Below are 27,141 nucleotides of genomic sequence, written 5' to 3' on the forward strand. Positions count from 1 at the left end.
CGCTTGCCGCTCTAGAGCGTCCGCTGCCGGCGCTGCCCACCTCCGCCACGGCGTCTATCTCTGCACCATTGTTTGTTTATTAGAACGAGTGTTCACTGAAAGTGTTCGAATACTTTAAGTATACAGTTATACCTTTGTTTCTACTAAAAGGCTAGCCAGGCTAACTTATTAATACCACATACGGACAAATGGTTTGTAGCTATTGTTTTCAAGCTTTTGGCTTGGGTATAGAACAAAGATAAGGCCGCACATCGTTGCGTCACGCAGTCGGCTGCAGGCGTGCCGGACAGCGGCCACGCGGCAAAACTAGTGTCATCAGCTCATTGCGCTTTGGTCACTGTCTGCCAATGACACCGCATTCTATATCTAATGCATACTAATTTACATTGCCATCATGATACAAGGGGCATGTACACTACTTTCTTTGAACATTGCACAAATGGACTTCTAGCTAATTTGTCAATATCAATAGAGACTATGCTTTCGAAACATGCTACGGCTGAGAGCTGCGGTGAGTTTGTTCGCTTGTCCGTTTCCGAGGGTTTTATGTAAATGGCAACCGATAAAGCGAGGTCCGGGCGCGGGGACGCTCATTTGCATTCATAGGCTCGTAACCCTCGCTCGCTCCTCCTCCGCCGACGCCGGCTGACCCGCGCCGAGGCGGCGTAAAACTTGCCTCTTCGCCTTCTGCACGATAATTTACGAGTCCCCATGTAATACGTCCAGGCGGCGATATGAGTTCGGCGATGAGGAGCGCGAGGTCGCGATGCCGCCGTTCGATTTACATATTATATTAAAGCCGGCTTCTCCGAGCCTCGGCCCCGCGTCCGCATCACCGCTATTCCTACCGTTCCAACTTTTCTCAATTTTTCCGCACATAAAACGCCCGAAACGAAAGTTTCTTCCGTCCGTGAGGTCGACCGTAAATATACACTTTTATAATGTACCTACTCAGTCTCTCTGTCGCCTCTTGAAACATAACTTCTCTTAATAATGACTTCCTTTTTTAAGTATTAGAGTCCATAAATATCATTTTAGGCACCTGATTAGGCACTCGAGTTTTTATGTAGGACCTTTATTATAATTCTTTTAGCATACAAAACAGGAAAGGAATTACTTAATATCGTCGAAAAATTCGACTTATTTTATGAATTCCAGCATGAAAGTAGTGTTTGCTTTTTTAGTTCATAATATTTTTCGTATAAACATGACATGGAATTCGCTAATAAATGTCGTAACAACAGTTGCAAAATGATAAAAAGCTCTTCAAAACAAGTTTTGGAGGCTTTTTGACCGACTTCCCAAAAGAAGGAGGTACTCAATTCGTCTGTATGTTTTTTTTTTATTTAACTTGTACAAATATTTATACCTGCGTGAACTTGTGTTGGTACAACAATTCCGTTGAAAGTAGCGGTTTAGTGTCAGTAGTGGGATCACCTATGATGAGAACCAGCTTAAAGAACCTCGATTAGTTAAAATGTCTTTAACCTTTAACACTATTAAGTCTTAAATTGTGTAATTTTAATAATCAGTTTACCAAACAGAAGACGATAATAATTGTGTGATCTATTCTCATACATAGTTATGGTTTGTGCCCTGTGTGTAAAAGTATACACACTATAGATGTACATGGCGATATTGTAATAAATGTGGCTTCAATAGCGGCGGGGCGTCCTGCGCGGCCTGACAGCCGGGCCGCGCTGGCGAAGGCTTGCGTGACGCGCCCCTAAGCTTTGATGCCCCCTCACCCCTCTCGTTAAAACTTTCATAAATTTGACTCACGCTTGCAACCCTTTGTATTATTTTTCTCCGACGGCCATTACGCAGTAGTTTCCAGTATCTTCGACATTATCCTTATTCACTCTTCTCCACCTCTGTGTTTACCGGTTGCTCTTTGAGTCGGCTCCTTTGACTCAACGCATTAGCGAGTGGATCAACAGCCGTCAGGAGTGAAAGCGCCCCCTGGCTCGCCAACTCTTCGCCCGCGATAGCGTCAATCTAACGCTCTATTAAACGAAAGCGATTATCAGATTCGTTTACAGAATCGGAGCGTCTCGTTCGCGCATTGCCTCGAGACGGCCGCGCAAACTTTATTAATTAAGCCGTGTCTTATCTCTTGTTAGCACTCATTCTATTATTTGTCTTTTCACCGCTCATTACCATAATTTCATCGGCGAGTAATTACTTACCACTACACCGAGGAATCTCTTCTTCTGTTTGCATATTTTGTAGCTTACCTTTCAAACTTTGCTCTAAGAATAAGTAAATATTGACAGACGTTTTTTAATAAACATTTATTAAAAAGTAGTAATATGCATTATCAAGTTAATATTAATCGACCGTAGTTCGATTGTATGATTCCAGCGTAATTCGTACTTCGATCAGTACGGTCTGTTGCTAAGAGGAATGGCTATTGTTAGTAAAATGAAGCGTCAGTTAAGGGACAAGGGTAGAGGGTGGGTCTGGTCGGCACAGCGGCCTCTCTCCCCCCTTATGTGTTTAATTAGCTTAATTGACATCGCGAGGCGCGGTGTCCGAGCGTTTGTTTGTCCTATCGTGATACCCCGCTCGCAGTCGCGCCGCTGTGTCGCCGGCTATCGCCTGTCGTCCGTTCACTCCGAGCTCCAACTGAAGGGCTCAAACTACCACACGATCTAAATTCAATAACCGTTAACATGAAAAGGAAGTCGATTTAAAAGAGTTAATGTAACTGGTTACTCAAAACTACAAAGCGTAGCCCCATAATGGCTTTACATAAATCAACCTTACGGTATCGTATACAAAAGACGGGCGGCGATGTCAGTAGAAAGTAGATAGGCACAGACGGCGTCGCGCCAGCTAAATGCCGAGTCAGCGCGGCGGGCGGCGGTACTACCTAGAATACAGGCCGACTCCGCTCTTCCGCTTCCCACATGAAGCGGTGAAACTGCTGCGAAATTTATTTTATTCTTTAAGTGGCCCGAATAAATTGTATTTCGTACGTGAACCGATTGCGGGAGCACCTTTACGTTATGGGATTTCGAAACCTGCTCTCTTATTTGATACATTTGTAATGTATATTTCAAATATATTAAAGCCGTTTATATCGCAAATGCCTAGACATGATCCTTGTACTGCAACCTTAATACACATTTATGGTTATATATTTTTACAGTATTAAGTAAGCTCTTCTGTATAATTCTTTTTTTAATTTCATAAAGGTTATTACTCAGGTCTAACTATAAGGCGAATAATGAAACAATAGGATAAGTTAAAACTTTTACTATTGTTTCATTATTAAATTGCTTCTTACATACTAATGCTTGTATATTTTTCTTCAACTTATCACTTAAGGCAAGCTGCACTGAGTTTGCCGATCCATTGCCGCTAATGAATATCTCCACTCAGCTGCCGTCATACGTAGCCGCGTGTGATTAATCTCGGCCGAACAAAGGCGTCTGATTTAGCGGACCCTCCGCGCAATCGATCATACACTCACTAGAATAAAAATAATAACTTATAACACTATTGCTATTGTCCAAATAACGTGCTCCACGGACGAAACATTCACTTATACTTGACGAAATTCTTGCCATCTGCATTCTTAGTTATTGTATCAAGAAGACTCTGTAAGTAAATCAGAATTTTTGCTACATCTATGTTGAAAATATAGAACTAACAAATCTAATAAAAATATTACAAATAAAATCAATGGGAAAATCAGTAACGAAGTGCAATCATATTTTTTCCTATTATTAAGATTTTATTTAATTATTTCACATGATAGACATGATGTCTACAGTTGGATTTTAACAGATAAAATGCGAACCAGTTATTTTCTTAACAAAAATATTTTCATCGCATTGTTCGTAAATTTTTCCCCCAAACATCAGGTATATGAATATAAAATAAAATTCGTTGTTAAAAATATACAAACGTCTAAAACTTTGATCTACAAAAGGAATCGAACCAAAAATACTTTAACAAAAGGAATGCGATGTTGATATATCATTGTATTTGTTGTGTAATTTTATCAGTTATACTTTGCACTATTAAATATTCCGTTTGAGATTAATATCTTTTGCTCCTTTATAGTCTCTTTATATGTAAGCGATATCATCCGATCTGAAATCCCACGCTCGTTGCAATAGTGTAGGCGGTACTACGCTACTTTCTATTCGAGACGAACGTGTTCGAGTTTGCAGAACTCCTGCAACGCCGCGCCGCCCTCGTGCTTACCATCTCACAGCTCGCAGGAGTCGCGTTCTGCACATAAATAACTTTATATGAGCGCTCTAAATCTCATTACGGCTACTGTAATAGCTACCGAGGCTCCGCTGTCGGCTGTGACGGGAATATAAAGCGAGCCTGATTTATTTCACCAAATTAACCGCATCATTGTACGGCGCGGCTGCGAGGAAGACGACCGACTATCAGTGAGGTGTTAATTTGTATTTTGTTCTTTGGCCGCCACCGGAGGACAGAAAATAGGGCGAAGTGTTGACATCAGCAAGCGAGAAAAGAATAATCTATAATAATGACCCTCTATTTTTCACAATTCGAGCAGACGCGCTAAGGGGTGGTTCTGAAATATCGGACTGAATTCCACTACGTAACACCGATGTCTAACATTGCGCCGCTGCGCTTATATCCGCCAGCGTAATACTAAAACAAATGGCCTCCTTTGTCGTCTTTTTCTTTTAGATATTTGAGTTATGTTCGTAAGTTCACGTAACATTCAGATGGCCTCGGGCGAATATATAAGTCTAGGTTTTTCTCCGCGCGCTTTGGTTGCTGAAAGATGTTTCCCGGATCGAATGCACTTTTAAGAATTATTTTTATTGTGCTTCAATACAACGGTGGAATCCCTTCTGGCGATCTTTTTAATTGATAGTCGCCAGCTCGATACGCTTTTTATAAGTATTTTTAGACTTCGAATACAGAAATACAGTGGGTGTTATAAGTTTTTTTATGCTAAGTGCATTACCGGATTAAACAAGTGAATCGAAGTAGAAAAATCAATAGATGAAAAAAAACCTGTCATTGCTTCAGTGCAAGTACAACTTTTAGGGAACTTGGTGCGGGGCAAGAAAATGACGTGGCATCACGTAAACAACAGAATACAAATTATCGTTTGTATAATTTTACCTAGCTTGAAGATTAACTAACTACATTATAATTTTTAAACATTAAATTGTGAACTGTTGTATATTACATACCGTTATACGGACATTTCACACAGTATTATGCAGTCGGTCGTTTTAAATATTTATAAGTGCACAGATGGATTCAATTTAGATTGGCGGCAGGCGTGCCGGTGCATTAACGTCGCACATCGATCCGTTATCTCCGTTTCCGAACAAAGAGAGATGAAATTTTAATCGGTCGCGTGCTCCGGCATCACAGAGATAGGCCTCTATCTAGCCGGTCGGAGTATTGTAATAAGCGGGCCACGGGCGGCGCGCGCGCGTCCCCCTGAATAAAACATTTAGCTGAACGGACCAGCCAGCTGCCCTGAACACCACCACTGTCAACCGATCCCCAGCTTCTTTGAACTTGCCTTCAATTATTCATTCTGCTATTAGTTCTATGAAGTCAGAAAAAGTGTATGCCATAAGAGTTTTAACGACTAGGAAGTTATGAAATGGTGGTTATTGCTACACTATAGCATAGTGTGTATTGTAGTTGCAAAATACTCCAAACCCCTTTATACGAGTATGTACTATCTTTAAGTTGCAATAGCTTGGCCTGTTTATCGCCATTGTTTATTTATCAAATTAAGAACTTCCCGTTACGGTTAAAAGTTTTAAACATCGTAAATGAAAAGCTAGTTGGTAATCTCGTAAATTAGATTAAGTGGTCGCCTGAGGTGGCTTGACAGAGCACAGCTTCGGGTCATCTAAACAAGTTCGACCCAAATTGCTGACCGCTAACGTCGCTCGCATGGACCCCGCGCGACCTACACTCTCGCTATTTCAACAACTACCTTCATTACTCATGTTATACGTACTTATTTTTAAAAAAAGTAATACAAGCATTTATAAGGTTTTCACAAAATGTTAGAATTTGATAACTTTTTATAAATTTCTTGAGATGCTTTTGGATTCAATTAAAAAAATGTTTAGTTTCGCTCTGAGCTCGCAGACCGAGCTTTAGCAATCACGTTAATATCCAAGCGGAGAGTCGGCACGGCAACAGTCCGTCCGACCATCATACGCTACGAATGCTTTGCATCCCTCTACATTTCCCTAATTATATTGAGTGCAAGATCATGTTTGTTCAGACTAAGTTGTATCATATTTTAGTTTATTGACCTCTTATTAACTGTCTAATATCGCAAGCATGTAAGCACTGTTTAATTATTCGCATCCATTAGCTTGAAGTCAATATACGAGTGAACTCTGTAAACAAAATTTAATGCGAGACATTTAAGTAATTAACGCATTACAATTACGCGAGTAAACATTAAAGTTAATATCCATTATTCTCCACCGTTTGCCGAAAATTTACATAATAGGCGGCACTTAACCGTCCGAGCCATAAGAGCAGTCGATTTGATTTTGGCCAGGGGCTGAAAGCACCTATAGCTGTCCACTTGGCCGCGACTCGTTAGGACGCAGGCCCTTGCCGCTCGCCGTCCCTCGTCGCGGCTCCTTATCGCGCCACTGCGAGTAATGACGTCTTCGATCGTTGGCTAATGGCCTCCACGGACTCACTTAGATACGCAAATGAGCATCCACAGCCGGTAACTACATGTGCATTACCACCTCAACGATTGCTACCACTTGCAATTCCATAAACTGATAATGGTCTTGCAAATTAAACGACGGTTAGTAGTATTGAGCTTTCCCTGGAACATTCCATAACCGCGTATACAATGTCACACGTACACGATCTTTCAGAATTTTCAATCGATGATGCAATAAAGAAATTGACAACAAATGACTCAGTATTTTTTATCGTATTGGAAGTCGAATTTGAGTTGCGCAACGTTCGCTTCGGTTACAATATACGAAATGAACATTTGAAAGTAAGTACCTTCAATAAGCGACAGGGAAAATAAATTCGAAGGTCTCGTCGATTTAACAAGCCGCGTTAGCGGAGTGGTGAACGTAAAATTGGCGTTGAGCGGCGACTCGCGCGCAAACTGCACCCTCAAGGGCGATCGCCGCTAACAACTGCGCCCCAATTACCTCATTAATCACCTCATTATGGCACACCCCATCGAACTTTACTATACAACACCACCAACAAACGATACCATCATATCACGAGCAACTTACGTTAAACTTATTTAAAAAATTGCTAATGCCTCGTCGCACTAAAACCGACATGTTGAACTGTTTTTGTGTAAACTCTCATCGCCCCCGGTTAATAGCAAAAACGGCCCTTGCTGCTCGTTTGACACATGTCCTCAAATGGCTTAATGCAATCCCCCGTCCGCCTTCAACTGAATATATGACACATTTAATTCTTATCGTACGGTCCAATCTTAACGGCTTATTAAATTACGTTTAGTGACATTTCCAAGTTAATGCTAACACAATGAAGCTACAACTAATTATAGTAAGTTAGCAATTCTATCGAGAATGTAATACATGGAATAATAGACAAAACACATTATAACAATAATGTGAACATGCAATCCTAACACGTAAGTCTACGAGTTAACATGACTTTAAGGCAGAAGTCGTGTCATTCGCATCGTTCGTCACGAATAATTTGCAGATATAAAATTTTATTCCGCTCAGAACACGGACAATCCAGACGCCATTTACTGTCCACTTTCGAGCATCGCTACGTTTTGTATTTTATTAAACGTTCACTGGTTTTATTTCTACTATAAAACAGATAAAAGCGTGTCACAACAGCGTAATTTATATACGCTTTTTTTCACATTCGATTTACGCGAAATAGATGCCGCACGATTTCTTCGGCTCTAATACATCACGTAGCTCTTTCAAATCGTTTCGACATTTATTAAGATGAAATGTAGTAGCGCACAAGCTTAGAGCGACCATACAATAGTACGAGGCTCATTGCGTAGGGGTGGATAATTCGCTTCGAAAGATGTTTGAACCGGACAACAAACAAGGGGGCGCGCCGCCGCGGCGCCCGCACGGTTGTAAACTGAATGCGCATTAATACGTAGCCAAGTAATAAATGTTATTGTTTGTAGTAAAAATTATTTTATGAACCCCCGCCTCTTCGATCCGCAGCACTTTTGAACCTTTATTGAATCTTGTCAGTTATCAATTTCAAACCGATATGTGTTACGGTGAACTTTGACATAAAAAAGTATTTATCTCTTAAATACATTTTCAGTGTTGGAATATGATAAAGCCATCCAAAGTTTCACGTATGTAACATTTTTAAATGTAACGTTTCCTGGATACTAAGTTTCTTCTATTTATAGTATCTGTCTTTGCGTTCCAACCATTACTAAGCAAATCTATTGTATGTTAAAACATACTTTTACCCATATGGCTATAATATCAGAAATAGGGTAACGCTAGCTTGGTTAGCGGCTTCGCTGGCAGGGAGGCGCGGCAGAGTGGCGTCTTGGGTGGCTTATTTGTATGTAGCTCAGCACCGCGCCGATGCAGGGGGCGGTTCCGAAACGTTCGCCGCAATTTTTCAACGCTTCAACTTCGTGTTTTGGAAGCTGATGTCGCCGCACTGCAGCTCCCTCGTGACCTGCACCTGCTCCCGCGCGCCTCCTGAAACTTTGATCCTCTAATTACATAATCCATCTCCATATGCTCTAAAATTGGCAACTTCAAATCTAATATTTTAAGAAATTCTGACCTTTTTAGTTTGTTTACTTCTAGACAAACAGTGTCTATAGATCCTGATCACTTGCTACATTTTTTTTTTCATGAAGGAAAGTTAAATTTTCGTTTCCCTTATTGCAGTGTCGCTTAATATAACCCAATTAATGTGCAGAGTTTTGTTTTGCATAGTAATGAATTACTTCGTAGCCGGCGCGTCGGGCCGGCGATAAGTCGTCGATGTTGCGCCTCGAGCGGAATAACAGACATCTTTTCGGGTTCGATTGTGCCAGCAAAGCAGGTGCATGAGAATACTTCAAAGCAACTATGTTTTAAATATACACTACTCAACGTAAGCTTGTAGCGATGTTCATTTTATTTCGCAAATCGATAACCCTTTTTTATTTTTCGTTACTGCGGAGAAAGACACAACATGTCTACGATCCGAGGCGCTTTTCTTTTTCTTAGTATAAAACTCCTAACATTATGAGTCGTGTATGGAATTTATCGGTTCATTTCTTATTCTTATTGCGAGCGAGGCCAGGCGGCGGCGGGCGGCTGCGGGCGGCGCACGTGTCTGCTTCCTGCTGAATCAACTGCGCCCGACTGCCGCCGCCGCAACTGAATCAACTTAATTTGATTCCGATTGTATTAAACTCCGCCACTCCGCCGCTTAATGACCGAAAAATGTTCGGTAATTTTGTACGGAAACCTCATTAAAGCTCAAAACGAATTCTTTCATAACGAAGTTCAGCTTTTAATCTTTACAATTTTTATAAACGTTTCACTTTTAATACAATACATTTAATAAAAGTGTTAATCCTTAGAAGAAAGTTCTTGTAGTTTATTTTGCAAATGAAATTTGTTCACGCTTTAGTTGTCTAGCTTTTGTTGAGCCAACTGAGCCTTTAGAGACACGTAAAGTAAACATATATAACCGTTTTACCGCCATACTTCACTTACTAGGAGCGCATTTCCAATGTGCGCTTGCTCTTTCTGTTGTTTAATTGCAACCCATACCGTAACGGACAGCGGGCCGTTTTTGTACGACACCGAAGAGACGAACCGCACATCCTTTAATGAGCTCCCATCCCCTGCCTCGACTCCGACCCCCGTCATTCTAAACATCCCTCCCGTTGGGCCATCAAGCATTTAGCTATATTTTAATTATAATTAAAACAAACCTCAACAAAACATTCCAAAATACTCTGGCAATCAACTGAAGTAATATCAAAATACTAAAGTAATTATTATACTAGTTGACAATATAAAAAAAAATCACTAATTTTATAAAAATAATACTACTTTAAAAACCTGTAAATAGAAAAACCATTCATGCGTGTATTTGTTTAATGTACCTACATAGATCTTTGTCATTTGGTTGTAACAGCTCTCGGGGGATTCACAAAATTCATTACATAGCAGTGGGGTCTTTGTCAGCGCGATATTGATCTTATGCAAGTAAACAGATCTCACGACGCTAGTTTCTTAGATATGGCAAATTCTCACAAATCTTAATGTTTGATGGAACTTTGCTGTTATCGTTGTTAGGACGACATACTTCATCACTTGATCGTTATTTTGAATATAAGAAAACGGGCTTTTTCATTATCTGACGATATTTGTAATATAAAAACTAATTGTAATAATTAATGTCTGCATTTTTAATAACTAAACTTAAATAGCTAAGTTGATGTTAACTTTATGTTAAATTGAGTTGAGAGTTGATAGCCATCTCTGTTCGTAGATAAATAGATTGCGCTTACAGAATGGGTTCGCCGAAACGGATGCCGCGTGTAATTTCTCATTTTCGCACCGGTAGATTCCGGAACACATATTAAGTTTTTGTTCCGGACACCGCACCTTATTCCAGTTAATTTTCCGAATTCAATTTAGTGACCCGTTAATTTAAAGGGTGTTTCCCGAATACTTTGTTTAATTGACACTCGAGGCCACGACTTCGCTTACCGGAAACTATAAATTATTCATCCAGCTTGCCGGCGCGCCTCGCCGCCGCCGCCGCCTCCGCGCCGACCTGATGTGTCGCTAGATGCCGTCGAACTCGATCAATCCATAACTAGTACATTATTCGGCGCATTAACAATGTACCGTCAAGAAATACAATATCTCAGTGTTTGGGTAATTAATTACTCAGAGTCGTTAATAATGACACAAGGCGGATGTGTTGTGTAGTTGTGGGGCTGTACGCTGTGGTGTAAGCCGACACCACCGCCCGCGCACCCCGCGCCACATCCGCAACCTCACGCAACACTCGTTTGTCATGTACACTCGCAATCACAAGTTATCATATTCACCGCCATCAACCCTATGTCGCCCTCCAGAAGGACAAGTTTTCGCATGTAACATTGCTCACCGTGACTTTAGCAACATCTCGTAGAAATCCCATAACAGTCAGCCACAAGACCTAATTATTAACTATTCTGTCAACATCATCTTAATTCCTGCGAGTATTAAATTGTTCTGGGCAGGGAAGTGTGATGTATAATTTGCTTGTATATTTACATTAATCTTAACATCATTCTCATTATTTTAACATAAACGATTTATACTTTTAACGACAATGTTAATATTTTTAATGGGGTTCGACTCCATTCCCGCCGTTGCACTTAGAAGCTTTCCGTCGAGGTGTCAATCTGCTCAGTCTGTTCTGGCTCGTCATCGCAAACGCGCGCTCGTACGGCGATACACTTTTTAGCTGAAAAAATAAATCGTGACGCGGCAAAACATTTTCAACGGATGAGATTTGAGAGGCGTCAGTCAAATATTTTTCCGAGGTAACCGTTCCGTAGGCCCGAAACAAAGAAGCGTAGTTCTGAAACAATAAAATTAATTTTCCCCGTTGTTGTTTAATTAGCGCGGGCTCTTGGATGGCGTCGGGCGGCCGGTGTTTATCATCGGAAACAATCGCGGACCCCCCCACCCACACCCCTTTCATCGCCCCTCGCGCGCTTTGCCACCGAACCCATTATTATCAAAGTCAAGACTTTACACCGGAGTAACTTTGATTCGTCACTTCAACTGACAGTATTATTATTAGCGATATTGTTTAACTTAATTGACTCAGCGGTTACAAATCCTTCGACTTACTGATGTTATTCTGTTTTGTTTCAGGTATACAACATTCAAAAGCCACGTTCCGCATCTTATCCGTCTGTCTAGGTAGGCAGTGGAAATAATTAACGTCCATGTTAATTGTCACCATGTCCACTCACATTTGCAGCGAAGTAAAAATATGAAACTGGATAGTTTGTGTGAAGCCGTACACGGTTAATCCGAAGCCATATTTAATTAAATTGTAGCAGTGGGTGAGCGGCGCTGCGGCCATTCCCCAGTCGACTGCTCACCTGGACGGAAGGACTTAAAATGTGATCTGTTTTTTTTTTTTCAATTTGTTTCAAAAATATTCGAAAGCATTTTTCCATTTTTCGGTAAGTGGCAAGACTTTTCTTTATTTGTACTTTTGTTTCTATAAAAATTAACTTATTATTTCTTTATACGATTGGTGTTGAAATGCGTTGAGTATTCACTGCTAATTAGTTTAACGTAATGGAGTCTGATATTTTAACTTGCTATAATTCTATTAGTGTCAGTTTTCCTTCAAATACCTCACAACTTAAACGTTTTCTTTATATTCTTTCTGTATTCGAAGGAGCGTCAACGTCGAGTCCGGTTGCTCTCTGACGGCAACTAATTCAATTATTCAGAGCGGCCGTCAAAAAACTTTCGAGGGTACCTTAGAGCGACCACTTGGCTTTATCCTTGGCACTTATGCCGTTTAAAATCTTTACTTGAAAGGAACTGTTCATTTAGAAGCACTAACAGCTTTTACAGTTAAAAATGTAACGGTTTTATATTTAAGGAGAAATTAATTGAACTCTTTTATATTTAAACACATTTAACGGTTAGGAAATAAACTCTAGAATGTTTATGCCGTTAATGCGGATTTAATGGATGCCCACTTTTAAATGTTCACCCTAATAGGAGTAACAGCTACATGACCCGACGGTAATTGCGTTATTTCATTTAGCCGTATTATTTCTTACACGGGGCGCTATGGTGCTACCCCAACGGATTATTTTCACTGTTCGACCCGGAATAACCTGACCCGAACCTCTGACCCCGTGTTAGTTTATTCTCTATGTAACCTGTTTCTCAAGATTACTAAATAACGCTCCATATTTTGTTTCTATTGTTCGATTCATTTGTAATACCGTATGTAATTTTAATAACGATTTAATTTCATGTCTTGATTCAAACGTTCACCATCTTAACAGTTTTTGTTAAATGTCGTCACCATAACCAGTTGTAATGCGTTATTACACAATTTGTAGTTTTTATTGCAAACAGTTACAAATGAAAAACTTCATTACACATCAGTAATCGTCGTATTGCGCGTAAATTACAAGATAATTGTATTTTAAATCAGTTGCCAATTTGTTTCAGATTATTATTAAATTAGTCTTTGTTTTCTAGGCGGCGTAATTTTTATAAGCGTTTGCTATTGCATTTATAACAGTCCTTGAAAAACTATGAAAAGTCTATACTAACTTTTTTTTCTTTGATTTCATTTCACAAATCACGTTTTAAAAATGTTTTATTAAAAATGTTATATGAATGTCAACTAGGCTTTGACCTATGACTTTAAGTAGTAAACACACACACACACACACCCTGAAACATTCAGAAGTGTGTATTTGATTAGTACTCAACAGGATTATAGAAGCACATAGGAAAATCCGTTATTCTGTTGCGAAAAATCCAATTAATAATTCAACGTTCGTGTCGATAATACATTCAATGGGTCACAGCTTAGCGAAATACGACATGAGCGGGTTGAGCCGCCTCATTGCAGGTATAGTCCGATGGTCAGAACTGCTCGTCCGAGCGGGACGTATCTGTAGCGACGCGTTATTAATAGCCGCGATAGCAGGTAGCCCGCGGCACAACACGATATTTGGACGATCCGGATTTGCATAGGATAATAGCGGCGGAGAGCTCGGCGCGGCGGGCACGCTGCGTCATCGGGACACGCGCCACTTGACCCACACTCTGCTGCCTTTGTTGGCGTTCTGCACCCGATATAACCTCGATATATGTCACGCTGTCGCCGACCACTCGGCACCCGGCCTGTGTGACGTCGCATTACCAACCGGCTACACGTCACCTCACCATACATACCTAATTAATCAGTTCCAATGAATACATTACCTCTAATAGAATAAATTCACTCCGACGTCAGTCGAATACTAATGTCGTTCAAACACGAAAACTGTGTGTAACTACAAAAGTCAACATGAGTACGGAGATTCTTAGGTCCCATTGGGACATACGTCATTTCCTATATAAATTGAACCTGCTCTCGAGAAAATGCTATTTATTTTTTTATAATACCAACTGAATGCGTATGTCCTGAAAAGTTTTTCACTACAATGCATATTTCATAAAGTGTGTTCAATTTATATTTCTTTCGGTATCGTAACATAACTTGCGTATACATAATCATATAATTTTTAATACTAGTTTGTTACTTACTAGTATTATACGTAATGTATTAACTGCATTGCTGTTATAAATTCAATACGTGTCATTCTGAACATGAATGTCATAATATCGTTAAAAAACTGCCGCTGTTATGAAGAGAAGAGTAGACAAAACATTTGGTATTCATAAGTCAAGGATTTACTTTTGTACTTTTTAAGCGCAATCATCACGCAGCAAACAGCCCGCAACATTATTGTTTTAATCTGTCTGCCGCACGAGCAACATGTTCCATGATCCTCCGACAAAATAAGCATCCTTAAATCCGCGCGAGCAAAGCCGCGGACAATACGTACTAATTAACAAAAACTTGAATTGTTTCACAGCGCACGTATAATAATAGAGGAGCGAGTTCGCAGTCTAGTGCATCTTGTAATAAGCATGATTCATAAATGCAAATGGCTCGGACTAGACATAATTTTCATGGTAATGTACCCGCGTGGTCGTTCCATTGACGCGACAATACGGAAACTCTTGTTCTCTAACCTTAATGAAGTTTCTGTTGACTCATTCCGTTTAGATATATACGTAATTATATGTATCTTGTATGAAATATATATCAATGTTATAACTTCTGGTATTTGCATTTCAAAACCTTTTTGTACCTAATTTATTGTTTTAAGGACTAAGTTTTAATGTTTTACCGCTTTCCGATAGTATCGTTCCATATTATTACTACTACATAACCTAAATAGTTCAACAATGTCTTGGTTAACTGCGTCATAGACTAATTCTCAGAACATATTCGTAACAAGACATTTTTGTAATCAAAAATACATTGTAAGACGTACTCGTACTTTCAACGCTTAGTGAACCCAATAACTTATATTATCATCGTTTACGTTATTCTTTTAGATGACGTAAATGTTATAAAAATGGGTAAAATCATGGCGCCAAAAGTATACGCAATTTATTAGCCATTTCGTTAGTAGCAGACAAAAGAAGGATATCTGACGCCCTATCGGCTTCATATTTATTGTAGGGGATCTTGTCTAGATTACCGCGCCTGTGCCACTTCTTAGCGAGGCAATAACCGCCTTGGAAATCGTTAACGCTTTGGATGACTCGCGTTTTATATTGAAAAGAAACTAACAAATATCCTTGGAGTTATAAATTGTTTTTGTTACCACAGACTTTATTATTATTCACTTATTGTTACTTGTAATATCTTTGATTCTATTAAGATATTAGTAGTATTTTTATTGAGACTAACTTCTTGAATCATAGACTAAATACTTTATTAATATTCCTCGTCTTTCATGATTCTAATGGCAACATTTATTTAAACTTGAATGCGTAGTTACTTTGAGGTTACCCTCATTCGTTGCGTAAGCAAAGTTGCTTTTATATTAAGTTGAAGGTGGATAAAAAAGAAAAGTAATCATAAAACAAGTTCTCCATTCTATATCAAAGTGGTAGTTCAATGATGATAATTGCTAAAACGGGGGGAATGTGTATGGGTTAGCGGGGTGGGCGGGGCGGGAGGCGCGGGGGCGGGGAGGTCGCGTGCCTGATGTATGCGCCGCCGCCGCGCCGCCACGCCGCCAGCCCCGCCGGCGCCGCTCCGTCGCCGCCGCGCCGTGCCACAATGCAGATATCGTGCACTTGCCGCCGCGGCCCTCTTTCCCAAAACAACCTTTCCTCCCACAAAATTCGATAATTTACCCATTCTTTGTTGATATCAAGACCGCGAATCGTTTCCTTGCTTCTAACTACAGTTTAGAATGTGGATCTAAATTCCGAATATCTATATTGTTTAAAGCTAATGTTTTTATAATTTCCACAAACGGTTAAAATGAAAATTAGTTAAACGCGATAGTTACCGTGCCACATTGTTTTCTTGTACTTAAACCTTTTAAGTAATATGTATTATTTTTGTTTTAACTATACCCCTTTTTTTTACTTTGATTTATCATTGTTTAGTCAAGATTCCTAATGTCGGCTTTATGCTATCCGTTATTACGGCTCGATATAAACAGACGCTCGCCATAACATTTTTCAAATCTGCCTCACTAGTTGACCGTTCTCTTTGATTGATGCTTCGCGTAATGACGCGGGAAACTATTTCCTTAACATTTCCTCCACTCAATAAAACATCGAATATGCTTATTTATGTGTCCGTGTCACTTTATTTCGGGCTTTGTCAATGCGGCCCGTAGTGCCGACTACACTACAAGGACCGTCATTTGTCAAGATTACCGCAGTTTGGGGATTGAGATACGAAAAGCGGTTATTGTTTTGAATATTTCCCTCTTTTTATGCGGATCGTGCGTTTTGTGGCCGCGTGTTCTCTATCGCTATTTGTCATACCTTATTTGACGTCAATTGTGAACTCGCTTTGATTCGAAATTACCGTTTTGGTTTCTGTCTCGCTTAATACACTCGCGCTAATAATAAACTTTCTACACATTTTTTAAATTATCCTATGGTAAAATACTTTGAGGTTCGAGTTAGTTATATTTTCATTATCATAAATTATCTAACTTGCTAAAAAAAAGCAATTGCCTTCTCAACGATGTATTAACATTCTATAATTAAATGATAAATAACAATTTCGTTTTGTAATTAAACTTGAATCTGTAATTTGAATTGAACTGTGTGACATACCTATTAACAAGACGAAAGGAAGATTAACACAAACAAACATCGTCGGCCACGGCAGTGGCAATTACGGTATTTCATCCTCAATAAAAGTGCACTCGGGCGCCGCGCCGCTAGCGCCGGAGAAAGCTCCCGACGCCTATAAAGCTAATATGGATGTATAAAGATTTAAATGATGGGCAGGGCGAGGACGCGATCAGCCCGTCCGCGCCCGCTCGCACTGCAGACCCGCCCTCGTGCCACTCTCGCGCCATCTTGTCAGTTAGCCAATTGCTTTGAAAGCGATACATTGTATTAATATATGAAGACCTCGTTTTAGTGATGAACATGTCTCTTATTTATATCTCATTCAAGACTAAATAGAAGCAAACGATAAATAAATGTACTACCGTATTAGCCTGATACTAGGTTAGCTTGTTTTGCGCATGGAGTATATTCTTTGCTTGTTTGGAACTACGCTATGATTAAAACACTAAAGATTTATCAAACAGTTACAACGGCATTTTACTTTAATAATTTTCGAGTTTCCGTACACAAAGGCTTTCAGTTTTCAATATGGACCCACATAATGTGAAAAGCAATAGTCGTATAGCGTGAGAGAGTAAACATTTGGCGCTATTAATCTGGAAACACTATGCTATATAGAGGTGCTAGAGGCGGCACATTTATTTTATGTGCCGGCAATGTTACATACGCCATAAAAGTCGTTAGGACGGCGTAACGTCTCGCCGGCGTCTTGCCCGCTTTAATTATAGCTATCGGCGCCGCGCCCCGCTCTGCTCGCGTTAACACGATGCAATAACATCGCGACAACAGTGGCCGCTCCCCGCTCGCAGTGACACCCCGCCCAGCTGTGCTCATTCACTCCGCCGCTGACCTCGCACTGACCAGGCGTTCCCTGCAAAATGTTGCGCCATTACTGAAACCGACTTGCTTTACCCAACTATAAATATCAACAAAATGCAGATTTTTATTTACTATAACATAAACGTCGAATTTATTTGTTTTTTTAACTAAACTCCAAGAAAACATGCAAATGCTAAACTGTACTCACACTACACGTTTGGGTAATGTGCTGCTTATTTATTTCTCTTGGATCTTTAATTCAATTTATGCTAGAAATAAAGTTGGTCAATTAGTCGGAAACCATAAGTTTAAAATTGAAGTCTGGCAACCGGGGAGTAGCAAAGCGAACTTTTGTCTTCCGTCGTAAATCACCGTAGTTAATAACTCTGCTGTGTTAAGAAAATTGATTAATGTGAACATGTTGGTAAGTTTTCAAGATTTAGTATAGTGAGTACGGCGCGGTGTAGCGAGGCCACTGCCGCTCACACTTTGATGCTTCTAGTGTTTTATTAAACTTGTTTATTGCGTGACTTACGCTACTCTAAGTGAATTTAGTAGCAGTAATACCACAAGAAAGTAAACAGTGAAGAAAAGGACGTTATTTCTAGACAAGTCTTTACTGCAATGTGACAATTATAAAAGAATTATATTTTTTGTCGTTCTAATAGCTAACGGTTTTGCAACGATTTAAATCATTAGAAAAAAATATATTTTAATGTCAGTTAAATATAATAAGATCTAGTAGGGAATAAGTCTAATTTTGTTGGTGATATGTGAGAGTCGGCAGCGAGTGCTGACGGCACCTGAGGGTCGGCGAGGCGCGGTGCGGGGCTCAGATGGAAATTTATCACGCCCGCCGGAGTCGAGACTACAAGTTCGCGCATTAAACGAGTCCGGGACATTAGCCGCCTGCAAGATGCCGCCCGAGATCATAATTAAGTGCCGCCCAATTTATCGGCCCGACCCGCACCCCAAAACTCCCCTTAAACTTCTCTTATCGTACCGACTAAAGGCTCTTTATTTTGTAGTTAGCTGTGCTATACACCGTTATCGTCTTATATTTTTCGTCGTATTGTTCCTAGTTTATAGGTCAAATTTTAAGTGGAGACAGATATTTAATTTATATTCCTCGAAACAGCTTTTTTATTTCAAGCTCAAGTATTAGCTCATATATGGCGCGTATTACTATTGTGTTGGTTACTGATGGTAGTGAAGGAATCGTAGTTTGACATCTATAGCAGTGTATCCTGTTATTTAAGATACAAAAGCGAAGAACCGTTACCGTTCTAGAAACCTTTGTCAACGCGCTACTATTGTTTGAAAATATGTGTTAGTAACTGACCAGACTTGAAAATACGAGTAGAAGTATTGGCTCTTTCTATAAATACGGGAGATCGAGGGAGTGAACCATTCGAGCTAGTGACAGTCTTTGAGGCGGAAAGAGGCGTCACTACGCGGCGCTCCGTCAAACTGCTTACACTAATTACTGCATCGGGCAGACTAAACCAGTTAGCGCTGGCGGCCTGGCCCAGCTCGCTATGCCGTAAGCTCTACCACTTCGCTCTAATGACGCTTATTTCGCCACTCGCCCCAGCGACATTCATGTGACCTCTTAAAGATACGGACAAATTGATTTAGCTTTTAATCTGGTGGCGCATTAAATCCCAACTCAATTTAATAAAGTGAGCAAGTCACTATAACTTGATCTGTCACTTTATAATTTTCTATTTGTTTAAGAATGTCTTAAAATAATGAGTACCTTATCAATTCTCGATTTATATTATCGGAGACTGTCGTTATTAAAATGCATCCGCAATGCAATATCCGCAAAAATAATATTTAATGTATTAGTTTTCGCCTGTTATTTGACACTGAATTGTTAAAAGTAGTTACTATACATTGATTCCAAAAGCGATTTGTGTGTCGAATGTTCGCTGACCCGATGATTTTTCTCGACAAGTCTGAACCCTAGCAAAACAGGCAATTTACGTGAGCCTATAAGTAACAAGGTTCATTAAGGCCGTTACAAAGTGGCGCGGGCGTTCTTAAAGCGAATGGCCCTCGAGCTTGCAGCTTTCATAATGGCCGTGCGAGCGGCCGAGGCGCCGCGCGCGATTTAATGAAACACCTGGAGAGGCCGAGCCTGCTTCCGTTGCATTAATCTCACAGTCGCCGCCTCTGCCCTGCCCCCGCACTTAGCTTCTCCTCGCTTTATTTCCATCTAAAACACCGTCCTGACCATCCACCTTAGAATAATATTGCTTAACGCCACTCATCTTTTATTTTTCCCGAAAATTTCTTGAAAGCTATTTTAAAACATTAAAGTAAATTTGCACGAGCGTGCGCCACATAAAAGCAAAATGAATAAATTCCGTGCCGCCGTATATGATAGCAGCGGATTGTTTGCGTCTCGAGATTAGCGTTTAAAAGTGGGCAACTAATATTAAAGCCGGGATAAACAACGGCTGACCGGCCGGCGACGGCTCACGGCGGCGGGCGGCAGAAGTGGCCGAGATAACTCCGCGCACGAATGCATATTTTAACGTTAAGCTACGGCACCGCGGTGCAAACTTGTTGGAAACTTCACCAGAGTGAATAATTCTTAGTTTAAAGCTTCTTCAAAATTGTGTTTTTTCCGGCAGGCTTGCTTTCTTTTCTCAATGTTCAAAATAAATATTTGCAATTTAGTAGCAGAGCGTGATCAGACGAACAGACGAGCAGACGATATTGGACTCGTACCGCGAACGACGCAGGAGCTGGACAGTGAGCGCCGAACGCTTGCTAAAGAAGGGACCGAATAAAAAGTGTGGGCAGCGCGAGGCGTAAACACAAGCCCCTCTCGCGTGACGGCTCATTAGATACTCCCCCGGTCTTCTATAAATCATTTTAAATTCAAATTCTACTAACATTCAGAATTGACTTTACTTACCTAATTCCCGCCCCGGCCGCAAAATTTAGCAAATTAGATTTCACGTTTCCCTCGTTTCGCCTTGTCAAAAAAATCATTTGTGGCATCCGGAATCAGTTGGAGATCATGTTGCCTTTTTATTTGTTATATTTTCTTAGGCATTATTAAAAACTGAAATATTGTTTATTATTATAAACACACCATTTTTATTACAAATCTAATTGGTTAAATACGGCTATGTCTTATGTTATACCTCATTTGTGAAAAAAGAAACGTTTATTCTCAAACACTTTTATCTCTGTCCAACTAATATCTTTTATTGATTAAATAAAAAGCTGTAAAGCTGTGGCACGTGTCTCAAATAATTTTAAGCATCTGTGATGGTATACGGAGTCTTTGCATTTATTTATATACAGGTGGAGTTGGCACGTCTCACCGGTCGCTTCTATTCCCGTCCGCGTTTGACATCACGAACATTTTTGGCAGCGGCACACGCGCGGGTGCGTACAAGTGGGTCCGGAGTGCGGTGGTGCGGCGTGATCGTGTCATTCATCGAATCATTCGCCCATTGTTTTCCTCGCGTGTCGATTTGTCGCGGCGCGTGTGGGGTCGGCCAATAGTGAAATAGTCTAGTACGGCATAGCGCGCGCGTTACGCTGACCGCACTCTGTCGACGGCGCGTCGCCAATACATCAGATGTGATCGATAGATCGATTAGCGACCGGCATACCTCACTCGGCACGTATTCTCGATATCCTATTTGATTTATACGTTTCCATGCATATACAATACTGCAAATCCAATATCGTCGCGCTCGATTGATAACGATTATGTGTAGATGAACGGAATTGATTACTGCACTTCATACCTATTTCATACTTATGCATGAAATAATTTGGATAATAGACACGACGGCAAAATGGAGAAAGGATGAAATTAGAAATAGAAAGGTAGTGTAAGCCCGTAGACTACGGCGACTCCGCCGCACTCGAGGGCCGTTCGTTATGCGCGTTACAGTTGCCGAGTGCACTCTCCGGATAACTCGAGTCGACGAGACATATTCCCTCCTGTCGTTTTGTACCTGGTTTTGTCGATTTTGCTTACTCCAGACATAATCCGACACCGCTTGGACATACAAGTTCAAATCTTTGTGTACAAAAATAAAATCGACGATAAGAAGAAGCCGCCTCCTGACATAACTCCTTTTGTGCTGCAAGTGTGCATTGTTGTGTGATAAAGGACAGGGCGAGGAAAGCGCGCTCGGTTTGCTCCGCACTATCACAAAAATGTTATTAGTTTTGGCCGGTTATTGCCCACCCGCGACCACTCAACCCTCTGCACTCCCCACATTATTTGCAAACTTCTCCCTATCTTTCCTAAACTTTTTTCAATCGTAATACACTATCGTTTGTACTTGTTTTGTTAGCACTATGAGAGATAATTTTAGATATTTTAAGTCGTATGGTACACTTCGTGATGTTTTTATTAAATGCTACATTGCTGTGTTAGAAGAAATGAAAGGACTTAAAATGCCATCTGCGCCAAAAATGCAAACGTCAATGTAAACTGCAAAGCTTATGTAGATTAAGGTAAAACAGATGCAGCTGCATTGACGCAAAAGCGATCGGATAGAAGTGATCGGCTTGCAATTAATGTGATAATAGAGGCTGAGAGAGGGCGGCCATCCGTCTCGGCGACGAGGCCATTTGTATCGGCGCAAGCATCCGTCACGCTAATCGCTATACCTGCATGCTCCTGATATCCGTTACCTGGACACAGTTCAACGTGCAGCCTTTAATAATGAGCACGCTTCTAAAACAAATATATCCCTTCAATCTGGCCTTCTAAATTCTCTGACCGCGCCAACCCTGACACCGTCGTTCTTTCACTAAATAGCCAGTTCATTGTTGTTCATTTGAAATTAGTAGTCGAAGGTTACCGTCACTCTAATAAAAAATATGTTATTACTTTCGGGTATAAGATGGTAATTAAATAACTACTAGTATTGACTTTTAATATTTCATTAGTGTTCAGTAGTTTTAGACGGTCGTTAAGCGTTATATGTGTAATCGACAAATCATGTGTTGTGAGCATTAATGGCTCTTAATGCAATCGTTATATTCGATCGACACCCCAGTTAAATTCGTCGGCATCAAAATAATTTTCATGCAATTAATTTAAAGCTACACTTATTATTTTTAATGCATATCTATAAACTTACCAATTTATTTAATTTGTATGGTTTGTTAGAAGATTCTGGTCAGGCGATATCTCATAGTTTTTACTTTCCTCAAAGTTCTTACAATTGCTGTTGTGGTTTTCTGACCACTTCTATTTGTGTATTTAATCCGTTTATAACGAAACATGACATCATAGATGGCAGCAATACGTGGAAAATATAGTTAATGTGCGTGAGTGGGCCGGCACGTGGGTCGAGCTGACCCGCCGCCGTTGCGTCATTAATGCTCTGTCTTTTGGCGACAGAATTCATTAATTCGATAGCGAACCGTAAACTTCATAATTGTCGAACGCCATCGCCGACTAATGGCAGTTCGATAGACCGAGTTATCATAGTTACCATTCGAGTACGTGATCACCCATTCGAGTTTCACAAACGCTAGGAATCGAAACTCTGTTAAAGTAGACGACTTCGAGTACCAGGAAATAATAACTTCGTCCCTAGTTAGAGCAAGAGAACCGTCCGACTAACATTATGCCTGCCAGTAACAAGTTAATCTAAACGCGACCGAACGCCCCTTCAGCAGTGGTATGCATCGTCAAAGTTTAATCACGGTCGAAATTTGTATCGCCTGATTCTGATACGCCGGCGAAAGACTGCTTGCTTTTAATGTTTCAATGAGACGTTTCAATCCGTCATTCATGTGTCTGCGTCGAAGTGATTGAACGATTGTCATGCTCGAGATGAAAGCACCGAGCCGTCGATAATCACCTTCCGAAATATTCAACAGCTGCTCTAACTCACGGCCTCGACATGCCATTGTTTCTTTATATGTACTATAGAAGAATTAGGAAAACTAATAAAGAATTAAACGACTACCAGAGTTGGAGATGCCGCAAAGTTTGAAGCACATTCATGTTATTCCCATGAACATGAAACTAAACGTATATTAAATATTTCTTAAGTTTTCTATTGTAATTTATGAACAGTAGGAACGAAACATCTCTTAGATCAAATATATCAACCATAAATGTGACTGGATTGTAGTAAAATTGAACCTTACCTATACACTCAAAGTTAGTCAATAAATCACCGCACGGCTTAGGAGTGTACCAGAAGACATTATCAGTAAAAGTCCCCATCTTGAAGGCAGAGTATATTATATACAGTTTGTGTACATAAATGTTTTCTTTTTAAATGCGATAAACTTTATTTAGTTTTTTCTCACAACATAAAATATAGCACCGAGGCGCCGGCGTGCGGCGATAAAACGTCCGCGAAGCCCTTCCCGTCACGTAGTGCGACAGTTAATTACGCGGATGTAAATAAATCATCATAGATGGATGCGGCAGAGGGTTTCGATTCAGAGAGGCAATTATCTCTCGCCTCATTTACGCCAAAAATGAACGAATATGGCCCGCACCGCTCCCGCAATTATATAACGTATATTGTAAGACATAGGTGTATTAAATAAATACATACCAATGTTAGAATAGGAGGAAACGATAGGATCATTGGGAATTGGGTAAAATAGAATGTAATCAATATCTACTTATCAGACCTATTCCTAACAAAGTATACTATTTATAAGATGTTTCTTCCTTATCTGATCGTTCAAGTATTTGGATTTATTGAAACATCATTTTGTAGTAAAAAACTTTTTTTAAAAAGTGGCTAAACCAATATTTCTATATGTTTCAGGGTCGGTGTAATCGCGAGAAGCCGCCCTGCAAGTACTTCCACCCGCCGCAGCACCTCAAGGACCAGCTGCTCATCAACGGGCGGAACCACCTCGCACTGAAGAACGCCCTCATGCAGCAAATGGGCCTCACCCCCGGCCAAGTGCTGCCCGGCCAGGTGCCGGCAGTGGTTAGTACTGCTGCTTTCCTCTCACTTTCAATTTCGCTCTAAACAAACGCTTCGAGCGATCGGTCCTCATTAGGTACGTACTCAGTGCACGCAACACGCAGCTTTCGGTGTACTTGCTATCTTGTACCCTTTAAGCGTTCTACTTAATGAAACACGTAGAGTTTTGAAAGCATCCCGTTTAAGTTGTGCCGCGCGCTATCTCAGCGTCAACTATGTCATTTAGTACATTTGAGATGTAACATGCTTCGGCAATGTTTTCTTTAGAGACTAAATTAACCGAACAGCTAAGTCATCTTAGAACATGTTTAAAATTAATGGTCATTTATCAACTTTATTTAAGTGGATACAACTGCTCGTGCAGTAGAGTTCAGTCGTTTTAATTTAAAGTTCCACAACGAGAGATGGCAACATGTAAGGAATCAGAAGTAGGCGATACGATCGTGTATCTGTGCACGACATAAATGTGACAGTCGCATCGTCAGGCACAACTTAAACTCCGCCACCGATGGCCGATCGCTCCCCACTCGCTTGAGCATGTTTGTATAATTTGTATCTTAAGTGGCATGACTACTCTCCGAACTTACTCACATTTGTATGAACTGGGTAAAAGTGGTATTGCAAATTTAATCACCGATAATGTCATATTCCTCACTGTTCTCACTTTCGCTAAAGCCGCGACCCGTCACACCTCGGTGTCGCTACTCGCATGTCCGTCCTGTAATAGGAACTAATAGAGAGAGAGTAGCAAGGCGAATAGAGGTCGGAGGAGAGGATGGTGCGCGCAGCGACGCAAAGGGGGCGGAGTGGTGTCCTCGCACGATGAGTAGCGTGTTTGTGTGGTTTTGTGTCGAGGTGGGCGGCGTGAGCGGCGCTGGAGCGGCCGGGGGCCACCTCGCCGCGCTGGACCCCATCAGCCTCGCCTTGCTCGCTCCGCAGGTAACCGCCGCCGAGCGCTTCGCAGCGCCGCCGGCTACCGAGCGCCACCACCTTCCCGTCTATCACTCTGTACGTCGCATATTTGTTCTGTATACATATTCGACTCGCATTGGCCCCTTCCCGCTCTCCACCCTCTTTATTCCTATATCCCCTGTATTTTTGTGGTGGCCGGTGGACAGCTAGACGGACAAAATACCGTAATGCTTCATTTACCAAACTAATTTTTCGAATCTATCTAAAGATGCATGTCACAGCTTATTTTGGCTAACGTAAACTAAAGATTTAAAAATAATTAACACTGTATTGTAAGGCGTCACCGGTAATGGTTGCTTTTGTAGTGTTTTTGACAATCGTGCTTGCAAATGAATATTTAAGAATGAAATGTACAGTGGAAATAGTGATAAAATGGAGATTCATTATGTTGAGGTAGTGTTACTGTGTTGCACAGGCGACGTCGCCGTACCTGTCGGGCGTGCCGGGCGTGGGCTCGACGTACGCGCAGTACTATGCGCCGCAGCTGGTGCCCGCCATGCTGGGCCACGACCCCGCTGCTGCCGCCGCCTCGCCGCTCGGCGTCATGCAGCAGCCCGTGCTGCAGCAGAAACTGCCACGCACCGATCGCCTCGAGGTAAGCCAAGACACCTGCCTTCATACCGCATACAAAATTGGTTTTTCTGTCTCGCCCCTGATCCGCGTAGTGCTTTCCGATGTTGCCACGTGCGCGGGAGACCGACAAGTAACTGTAATATTTTTTTCTCCAATGTTCAAGTTGCAATTAATAGTCATTTAAAAATGTTGTCGGTCTCCTTAGCGAGTTTCGGCTAAGATGCCCCTAACTGTCCCCGTGTGTTGTGGTGCGAGGGCGCCCTGGCCTCGCCCGCCCGCGTGCGCTTCGCGACCAGCACTCGCTTACCCTCCCGGAGAAAGGCATGCACTCTTACTGCAATATCGGTTTCTGTTATTACGATTCCCTGTTACTACCACTTTAAGTAACTAGATAACTGTAATATTTGCAAACCAATATAATTAATCGATTTGCATCAATAGTGCAGTGTCACGAGCTTAATATCTAATAACCGTGTAGCTCCCGACGTTGTTGTACCTATAATCTAGGGAAAACGTCAACCAAACCATATAAACATGCGACGGATGCGTAAAATAATCTGAACTCGAAATATTAAACTCAACTAATTCCAAGCGGCGTCCGGTGAGATCGAATTTTTACTGTTACGCTCCACGTTGTTATCCCGTAACTCCTATAATCTAAATAGTTAAGATTGCGAATTTGCTTTAGTCTGTCGTCCATCATGTAAGATAAGTCACAAAGAATGTAAATATACAGAAAAGGCATTAGGCGCGTGGTTTGTATTGGAGTGGACGTGAAGTGAGGCCGCTAGGGGGTTAGGGGGATGTGTGATGGCGAGGGGCGTCGGCGAGGCGGCGGGCTGGTGTGAGGCGTGTGTGGTGGTGCAGGTGTGCCGGGAGTTCCAGCG

The 27,141-nt window shown here is 41.1% G+C and overlaps 1 protein-coding gene across 4 annotated transcripts in view; it reads left to right on the top strand.

Annotated features, from left to right (window-relative positions):
* LOC106099578 (protein muscleblind) overlaps positions 1-27,141 on the top strand; it is a 59,838-nt gene that overhangs the window by 23,396 nt on the left and 9,301 nt on the right. Inside the window, exons 3-5 of one of the 4 annotated variants that reach the window (XM_013278142.1) lie at positions 24,545-24,712; positions 25,565-25,717; positions 26,097-26,276. In XM_013278142.1, coding sequence (XP_013133596.1) covers positions 24,545-24,712; positions 25,565-25,717; positions 26,097-26,276 — 501 coding nt within the window. Of the gene's footprint in view, positions 1-24,544; positions 24,713-25,564; positions 25,718-26,078; positions 26,277-27,141 lie in introns of all 4 variants that reach the window. The other 3 variants (XM_013278143.1, XM_013278145.1, XM_013278146.1) reach the window with 3 other exon arrangements.

Source organism: Papilio polytes, unplaced genomic scaffold (assembly GCF_000836215.1).
Source record: "Papilio polytes unplaced genomic scaffold, Ppol_1.0 DF824102.1, whole genome shotgun sequence".
Taxonomy (NCBI): Eukaryota; Metazoa; Arthropoda; class Insecta; order Lepidoptera; family Papilionidae; genus Papilio; species Papilio polytes.